At 48.1% G+C, this 9866-nt stretch overlaps 1 protein-coding gene across 1 annotated transcript; it reads left to right on the top strand.

Moving 5' to 3' along the window:
• The first annotated feature begins 4298 nt into the window (after positions 1 to 4298).
• LOC135906342 (uncharacterized) lies at positions 4299 to 7039 on the top strand. Its single transcript, XM_065437681.1, has one exon. It carries the CDS (start codon positions 4850 to 4852, stop codon positions 5219 to 5221), a length of 372 nt encoding a protein of 123 aa, XP_065293753.1. The 5' UTR covers positions 4299 to 4849; the 3' UTR covers positions 5222 to 7039.
• Positions 7040 to 9866: the final 2827 nt, after the last annotated feature.

The raw sequence follows: 9866 nt of genomic DNA on the forward strand, positions 1-9866 counted from the left end.
GTAACATTGTGTCTGATTCTCAAATTCCGATGAGTTAGTACTATGAATTCGAATTTACTTGCTGGAAAGAGCAACAAAGGCAGCGCTGCTGTTGACCAGGAAAGAAAAGCTTTTTTAGGACAGCTTGCGGGGACCTGGCCACCACAACACTCAGTCGTTACAAAGGGCATTTTCGTTAGCGGGGTTATTGTTTCTGAGAAACTAAAGCCCCTCTAACAGACTTCAGAAGTGTTTAAGAATCACTTTAATGTTGCGCAAACCTTTACAGTTGTTAACACTTTGAGGATTTTTCGCAGCTTCACTTGCTTACCGTAACCGTTACTGCCCGATGCCGGATGCCATTCACATGCCTGTGGCGCAGTCAGGCTAGTGGTTGCGTAACTGGCCCATATTCACACAAAAAAATGTTCATATGCTAAACCTGCTCGTGAGAGCAGATGCCAGCGAATGCGATGTTGAGTTTACCATTAGCAAAAGTGCTTGTCCAATGGCGAAGAGCACGCACAAAGGAAGAAAACTATGTTAATTGTCCCTTTACGAACTACAGGGATACAGCAGTAATACATGCTGAAGTTTGCTTTTGCAGCTCCTATTATGTGTATTTTGTAATCCGAGTAGGCTGCTGTGCCTCTGAGAATGGGGGGGGGGGGGGGGGGGGAGTCAAGGAGGTGACAGACAACACGGTTCGACTTGCTCTGCTAGACTGAATAGTGAAGCATTAAATATTACTCGTCATAATACCAATACGCAAAAAGGCCAGCTGTAAAAAAAAAAAAAGGTGTCCCTGATAAGTTCTCGTATTCGAAGGCTCTCAGGTGAAGCCTGGCTGTACAAAAGGCATCAACATCGCCTCCTCCTCCCCCCTCCTCCCCCAATGGAAGCTTCGTTATACCCTTCCTAAATATCTGTCCTCAAATACATTGGCTTCGAAGTACTTCGTCTCACAAACCGTAAGCAAGACTTTCTTTTTTAAATAGCCAGTTCAATGTAAATTCGAGTCGCTGTGATACCTTGTACACTGACTGACTTCAGTTTTGAAATTGTAAATTTTTGTGAAAGTAATGCTTTAAATTGGGCTATTTGGTGGAGTTTCATTTTATTGGAAGTTCGCCAACTAGCCTAGCGCTCAGCACAAGTACGCATCTGACCTCGTTAACGCCCCAGAGCACTTGGAAGCGCCCTGCGACAGATGCAAACGTAAGCCCAATATCGCTGACACTTCAGTCCTATGAACGTCATGGATAAAAACAAGGTGAAAAATTCTGAAAGACTCGCCATGTTATCTGGAACCGTAGGCGTGTGTCAGCGCCCCTTCTGTGACTTCGACAAGGCAAGAAGTGAATTCTCTAAACGGAAGACAGTCACTAATTTTTCATGGTTTCTCTTTTCTTTTACAATACGATTAGGCTGCTGAGCACAAGGTCGCGGGATCGAATCCCGGCCACGGCGGCCGCATTTCCGATGGGGGCGAAATGCGAAAACACCCGTGTACTTAGATTTAGGTGCACGTTAAAGAACCCCAGGTGGTCGAAATTTCCGGAGTCCTCCACTATGGCGTGCCTCATAATCAGAAAGTGGTTTTGGCACGTAAAACCCCATGATTAAATTAAAATTATTATTTCAATACGTTTTGAAGTGAACGACAGTCGTTTGCGCTTCACTTGTTCAGTCTCGTTCGTCTGTGTTCATTGAAGTTCTGGGATTTCACGTGCCAAAACCATGAACTGATTATGAGACACGGCGTAGTAAAGTCCTTTGGTTTAATTTTGATCGCCTGGGGCTCCTTGAGGTTCACCTAAACCTAAGTCCACGATCGTTTTTGCATTTCTCCATCATCAAAATGCAGCGCCCGTGACCAGCTTCGACCCCGCTACCTCGAATCGGCAGCGCGACGTCCTAGCCAGTAAGCTACTGCGCCGGGTCTTCTATGTACATCCTTGTTTGAGTTACCCGCCGTGGTTGCTCAGTGGCTATGGTGTTGGACTGCTGAGCACGAGGTCGCGGGATTGAATCCCGGCCACGGCGGCCGCATTTCGATGGGGGCGAAATGCAAAAACACCCGTGTGCTTAGATTTAGGTGCACGTTAAAGAACCCCAGGTGGTCAAAATTTCCGGAGTCCTCCACCACGGCGTGCCTCATAACCATAAAGTGGTTTTGGCACGTAAAACCCCAAATATTATTATTATTATTTGAGTTGTTTCCTTGCGCCGGCGCTGTAAGATGGTGTCTTAAAGTAAATAATTAAAATTATAATTTCATAACTTTCGTCTGTTAGCTGCATGTACTATACTCGCGGAACAAAACGCGACACGGCACCTTTAAGTGGAACACTCCATGTTTGCAATTACTCGAGAGTGCCTCGTCATTTCGCTAGGTATCTGGGCTGTATTCACAGAAAGCTCTTACGCTATAATTACGTTTAAGAACAAATTCCAGCCAATTCTGATGCTGGGCATATAATCAGTGAAGGCGGCCGTAAACAATGGCAAAGAGCACCTACGAACAAAAATCTTTCTGTATTCTACCCCTGATAACTAAAGGCGATTTGGACTTTGGTCTAAATGTATCGCGCCAAAACCACGCTGACGTTGCACCAACTGGATATATGCTAAAAACGAAAGAATGAGCATTAGTGATTCCTAAACTGACGCGTTTCATTCCGTGTGTATAGTACACCGTCCTCTGTCATTCTTTCTGCAATAAAATCGGCCTACTCAAGCACTCCGCCGCAGTTTATTTGTAAAAAAGAGTGGTAGAAAAAAAAAGACTGATATTTTTCAATAAAACGGTCTCTGAGTATTCATAAACACATGTGCAACCAGGCCTCTTGGGTGAATGTGGGCGTCACACCACCATCGCGAAGCGTTGAACTTGCCCGGAACAGGCGGATATTGACAGAATGATAAAACAAGTGTTCCGCCTTGGTTAAACCGGAAACGCTGGCGTAGTCGCCAAATAAGAGCGGATCGCTACCGGAAGCAGGAAGTTTGCAGCTTCAGAGCCCCTGGGAGCACGACTGAACGTTCCCGCGAGGCGAGCGTCAACTATTTCCTCGAGCTGTCCTCTTTCGCATAGGCCTGTCCGCGACATGCCGTCGACTGCGCGATACCCGCGAAACCGGACTCTCGTCTGACCTTCACCAGAAAGACAGCCAACGTTGTTAAAGTAAATTGTTTGAAAAAAAAAAAGAAAGCTGCTTACGAAGCGAAGCACGATGACTTCGACGCCCATTTCTTTCTTTTTTTCTTTTTTGAAATTGCCTCAAGCCTTCACAGAAGAAGGAATTAGACTTTCCGCGTTCTTTATTTTGCAACCCCAGAGTCTAAATAGAAGAAGGTAGTTCTGGCGCGTGAAGCTAGTGAAAGAACGCCACGAAATTATAAGGGTTTTCCTTCGACGTTCTTACTAAAGAGTGTTTGATTGTCAACTCTGGCGAACGGGGATGCGTCGTGTACAGAAGTAGCTAGTTCTGGCACGTGAAACTAGTTAAAGAACGCTGCGAAGTTACAAGGGTTTCGCTTCGACGTTTTTACTAAAGAGTGCTTCCTTGTCAACTCTGCCAAAAGGGAACGTGGCGTACACAAGCCAAGCCGTTGTAGTAAGCACGTGGATTCCTGAAATCAGCCAGAGTAGCTCTAGCCGAGATCACCGTTTTATATCTTGCCGCTAATGCACGTTGCCTGCGAGCCCGACATATCAGAGGGCCCGGCCCGGGCCCTTAACAATTTAGCTCACACGGTACAAAGGTCCCGACGTCGAGGTGCATGCCAGCTCTGTTTTGGGCAACCGCCGTTCACCCCAGGAAGGGATCGCATTTCGAACAGATAATCTTGGCGACCGGCTGACGCTCGCCGGATTCGGAGACGTCAGGGCGGCGCGTGCCAACGGTGAAGATGTATTGTGAAAGATGAGGTACAAAACTGGAAAAGCAACGACGCGTTGTCACAGACAAAAAATAAAGTGTAGTCGGATCAGAAGAGACAAAAACAGTGGGAGAGGGCGTGAAAACACGACACACAAGGAAAAAGGATTAAGCGAGAGCCGTAACGGGAACGGAAAGAGAAGCCAAGGAGGCGAGGAGTGGGGAAGAGATGGGGTAAGGGGGGGGGGGGGCGGCAGTGCGGTATACGCTGGAAAAGCGCTCTCACGAGGCAAGCATGCGCGAGCGTATAGTTGGGCCACGTCGGAGCTGACGTGCGGGGCTTTGAAGTGGAGGGCTTGCGCCGTCGGGTGGCGTGTGTGAAGGGGGGGGGGAGAGGAGGAGGGGGGGGGCGTGAGAGAGGACGGCCGCAATAGCGCGGCGTTTCCTGCGCTGATAACGCCGTCGGCCCGCACGAGCTCGGCGCCCATATACGATGGTCTCAAAGTGCGCTCCGCCGACCCCTACAGCCCCTGGCCGGCGTTCTACGCTATCGTGGCGCCTCTATTAAAGGACGACGGCTCCCCGAACCGCGGCGTGTGCATCTTCTCTCTCTGCTACGTGGCTCGGCTCCTTTCGGTCGGCGCTAGGCGGCCGGAACACCTGTAAGCAGCGCGCACCGTCCGGCGCTCGTCGGGTGACTGTGACAACGCCGGCCTTCAACAGCCGCTCCGGTCTCTCCCGCAAGGCAGGCCCACCGCTGCCGCCTCACACAGCGAGGACTACAAAGCGAGCCTTCGCTCTCCGCATCGGCCGGCTCGGAGCCGCGAACCCTTCCTCTCGAGAGGCATTGTTCTCGGGAGTGCAAGCGGCGAAACCCCTTGGAGAAGAAAGTACACGTGACACCTGCGACGCCGTCAGTTCCTTATTACCTTCGCACAGCAGCGGTGCAGTATACGAGAGCGAAGCTGCTTCGCAGGAAGGAAGTAATGGAGTGCTACGAGGACCCCGAGAACCCGGGCCAGGTTTACGTTCGCCTCCTGCGTCAGGACCTGCTGGAGGAGCTAGTGTTGTCCAAGAAGCGCGGAAGATTGGTCGTGATCTTGGTTGACGAGGAATTCCTCGTGTACCGGCCGACCAACGGCACCAAGATGATCTCTCCGCCTAACGTCGACCTGCTGGTCAAGGACATCTCCAAGGCACTCGGCCGAGACCGCTGGAACGCAGCGGGCAGCAGCCACGCGACGAAAGATTCGTCGGTGCACATCTTCACGGACATGGACCTCTACGAACTCGCGGACTTGCTGGCGAAGGAACTGGACATTAGAGTGTTCTGTCATTTGTTTCATCGGATAAGGTGATTCCGCAGACTTTTTTCAGCGCAACGTTTCGTTGCGACCAGCGGTGCATTCGACATCACGATGGGACCAACATTTCTGTGGGCGTCTGCCGCCGGAAAACTGAACTACACGGCAGCCCGAACTGGCAGCAAGCAGCAGTCGAAGGCCTCACTGAGTCCCACAGCTGTGCGCACGGCTACGCAATGCAATTGTCGCAAGGTTGAGAGAAACTTTAATTTGTTCGTCGCATCTGCTGTCAGAATGCTAGTCCGGGCAGCTGTACTTTGTTGTATTCTCAGCAGCGGCATCGGTCAATGTGTCAAGGGCGGCCGCCACGTGTTCAACTCACGGAATATTTTTTTATCGACTTACTGGGTGGCGTGATTGTATATGTGTATGCGTGCATGATTGCGTGTGCTTCGTGTCCGAGACTGACCGTGAAGCCGTGTTGATCATGCCGAAAGATCGTGATTTTGAGGGTGGCGGTGCGTGAAAAGAACCTTCGAGGGGTGTAACTGCATCGCCGCCTTGATGGGCGTGCCTTGCGCTAAGGTGCATTCGAGTGTGGAAATACGCGCCGTGTCAACATGTGTGAGACCATTGCAGCGGCCTTCCTGCTAGACGCGAGACAACGAGTCTAGCAGGACAACGTGCCTAGCGAAAACCACTACGCGTGCAATTCTTTTTTCTTCTTCTTTCGTTTCTTCTCTATCGCGTTTTTCTTTCGGCAGCCACCAATGGTTGCGTATGACGAGGTCGAGAGAAAAACGAGATGCCTTGCCTGTTTTCATCCATTGTTTCCTTCTATTTTTTTAAATTTTTTTGCCTGTGCAATGGCTTTGGCACAGGGCACAGCGTAGTTGTCGAACGCATGGAGGAAGTCTTGCCCTGCACTGGAATTCCTTGCTGGTAATTTTTTTTCATTTGGTCTTATTTACCCTTTCTCTTGATTATCCACGTCACATTCTTTTGAGAAGGAGATCTAAACATGCCTAATTTACACCTTACACTATGTTTGTGGAGCGAGAGTGACCATGCCAAATGAAAGGTTGATTATGTTGGAACAAACACCGTTCATCACGAGTATCCCATCTATGTCAATCAGTGCATTATCTAGTCTCCTTCTGCATGCATGCTGAGGCTCTAAGGTTTTCGGGAACATTTCGGAGCTTTCGAAGAATCCGGAGGACCAGTCTCAAAGGAAAGCAGTCAAAACAAAGCAGCTTTTGACAACAAGAGCCTGCAGAAAAAATCGCACGTACGATCTTCTCTCCTGGTGCAATATTCGAGCTAAAGAAACCCGACGCATTTATCCCTCTTTGATGTCACAACAACACATGTGAGTGCCTGTTATGGTAACAGTGATCTCAATGTTAAATTTTGTTGTTCTTTGTATTTATTAGAATTGGCTCTGCATTCGGGTTATGGGCAGTCATACAAAAGAATCAAACCCTCAATGACTAATATCGGGGTGCTCTCTCGTAAAAAAAAACAAATTATTTTAAGATTCCGAGATGTTTTAGTTGCTGCCCTGCGCTGCTTTTGTACTTTGCTTCATTACACTTCGACTTCTTCCTCTTTTATTTTCTTGCGGACTTTTAAGATTTTGGTGCACTTTCCATCGCTGGTTGCGGAACTGGAGTTTTAATGAGTCATGCTTTTGTTTCAGTGAACTAGGTCTTCACAAACAAAATAGTAATAATAATAGTCATAAATTGTTGATTTAGTGCTGCACATGCACACACAAGCACCAACGATGTTTTAGTCTATTTATTTTCTTAAGCACTGACTTTACCATGGATTTCGTACAAGGCGAATAAATGATCTATACCTCCTTGAGTTCACGTCGTTGCCTCTGTCTGCGAGCATAATGTTGTTATCAGTCCCATGGGGCCGTTGCACCCGCAAAGTGGACACTGCCCGGTTATCTGCACACGTTTCGTGTCGTAATCGACTCGGCTAAAAAGAACGTATTAGATATCGTGAATTACAGAACGCATATATTTTATGAGGTTCATTATTTGGGTGAGAAATTACTTTAGCGTGAGCGTTGAGATTGTGTTGCACTGAGAGCAACTGAAAATAAGATGGAGGGAGATCCAAGCAAGCCCAGAATCGTGCAACAACGTAAGCCGAACTAACGACGAAGATGAAGAACGCGAGGCACAATACAGCAAGTCACACTTCTGTGGTTCAGCATCAAGTACAGCGCATATCGGTTGATTTTACGTCATATGTATGACGTCAGCATCATTTTAATAATCTTTTTACTCATTTAAAATGTCGCTTTAGTTCGTAATGAAAAAAAAGTATTTATATATTGCAGAGTAGATATATTGCACATAGTACTATATTGTCGCGTGTGAAATGAAATTTTGGTGCCGTTAGCTCAGGTAAAGAATTTTGGCAAGACTGTTGCACTCTTCGTGACACATAAGGTGACTCGTACTGTTTTCATGGAAAACACGGGGAAGGCGGGAGACGAAAATTCAAGACGATGAGCAAAACGAGAACAAGGTGAAAAAAAAATTATGGGGTGTTACGTGCCAAAACCACTTTCTGATTATGAGGCACGCCGTAGTGGAGGGCTCCGGAAATTTCGACCCCCTGGGGTTCTTTAACGTGCACCTAAATCTAAGTACACGAGTGTTTTCGCATTTCGCCCCCATCGAAATGCGGCCGCCGTGTCCGGGATTCGATCCCGCGACCTCGTGCTCAGCACAAGGTGAAAGCAGCAGCCAACGTTTCGACAAGTGAACTTGTCTTCTTCAAGGCGACATATGCTTTCCTCGCCACTGCTTTTACCTTGTTCTCGTTTTACTCATTGTCTCGCACTGTTTTAGTAAGGCACGTAGAAGAGGTGGTGTAGAGGCGATCGTGCATGTGGAATCAGACAGCGCAGAGCGCTGGAGGTCGTTAGACTCGTCGCGCAACGTCAGCGTGAAGCCGGTGTCGCGTATGCGTACGTGTCTCACTGATGGTTGCAGAGACCGATGAAAACGTTGCTCGCCGCTCCTACCACCCCCCCCCCCCCCCACCCCTTCTGTCCCCGGAATGCATACGTACGCGCGTTTTGCGGGACGATGCGTGGCGCCAGGATGTATAGCTGTGCAAAAAATAGTAATAATGATGAAAAAAAAAAAACGATCTTGCTTGCCGGCGCCGCTTCTGATGTAGAGTGGCGACGGCATTCGCTGATACTTCGTGGGTTACTTCCTCTTCCACCTGAAAAAAAAAAAAGAAGAAAAACCACTAACGAGAGTTTCAGGCATCGTGATGACTGCTAGTCTTCTTCACTTGGTGCCTTTAAAAATAATAGTAATATAACATGGGACAAGCATATACTGGGTCTAAGAACAACGGAGGGTGCAGTAGCGAATAGAATGAATGAATGAATGAATGAATGAATGAATGAATGAATGAATGAATGAATGAATGAATGAATGAATGAATGAATGACATGAAATTTTAAAAATATGCAATGGTGCGCACTGTGCAGAGCACTTCGGAAGACGAGCAAAAACGCGAGACGTTCGCCCACAGCAACGAGTAAAAAGAAAGCTAGTACATGTGTTGATTGATTGATTAATTGATTTATTCGTAGAATTTAACGTCCCAAAGAAACACTAGGGCTATTAGATAGGCCGTAATTGGGGGCTGCGTATTAATTTTGACCACCTGGGATTCTTTAGCGTGCGCCCAACTCGTCCAGGCCGCGGCAGCCGTGTTCTAACGAAAGCTGAATGCAAAAAGAAAAAGAAAAAACACTCGTGTACCGCGCATTGACCTCCGAGGATGAGTTAAGCCTTACGCTTGCTGACAAATATCTCCTAGTCGGATCGAGGCGGTCTCCCGTGCCTCTCGTTTACAAGGGCTGGGCCGATTCCTACCTGGATGCGGAGTTTGGCGTTGAGGAGATGCGTAGGGCTCTGCATGGACTCAGTGGTAGATCCGCACCGTGCCGAATGGCATCTCCAACTAGACGTTGCGAAAACTACATAATAAACCATTCGCATACCTCATAGAGGAATATAATGAAATTCGGGGGAATGGAACCGTCCCATTGCCTTCGAAGACTGCTCTCGCAGTTCTCACCCCCAAACCTGACAAAACATCTAACGTTGACAACTTGAGGCCTATCCCACTTACATCCTGTGTCGGTAAGGTAGTGGAGCACGCGGTCCTCAATCTACTCTCCCGGTTCTTGGGGAATAACGCCATTTGACCCCATAGTATTATAGGATTCTGAGCGGGCTTATCCACCCAAGACACTATGAAACTGATAAAGTGTCAAATCGTAGGCTACGACTAGCTCTAGCGACAATCAGGCCATTTTGGGACTTTCTCTTGAGAAGGCCTTCGATAACGTTCTAGATTCGCATATTCCACACTCGATATCTCGGCTCAATCTGGGCGAGGAAAGCTACCGTCCGCGTGGCCGATCTCAAATCACAACTGCTGGAACTTGGCGATAGGGGCACGCCACAGGGGGCGGTCATTTCCCCCTGTTTGTTCAATATAGCCGTGGTCGGTCTCAGCAGAAAGCTTGTCGAGATTAAAGACATCAAACACACCATGTATGCTAATGATAACACTATATGGTACACAGGAGGCAATGATGGCCATCTTGAGGGAGCCTTGCTGTAGGCCGTAGACACTATCAAAA

Source organism: Dermacentor albipictus, chromosome 5 (genome assembly GCF_038994185.2).
Source record: "Dermacentor albipictus isolate Rhodes 1998 colony chromosome 5, USDA_Dalb.pri_finalv2, whole genome shotgun sequence".
NCBI lineage: Eukaryota > Metazoa > Arthropoda > Arachnida > Ixodida > Ixodidae > Dermacentor > Dermacentor albipictus.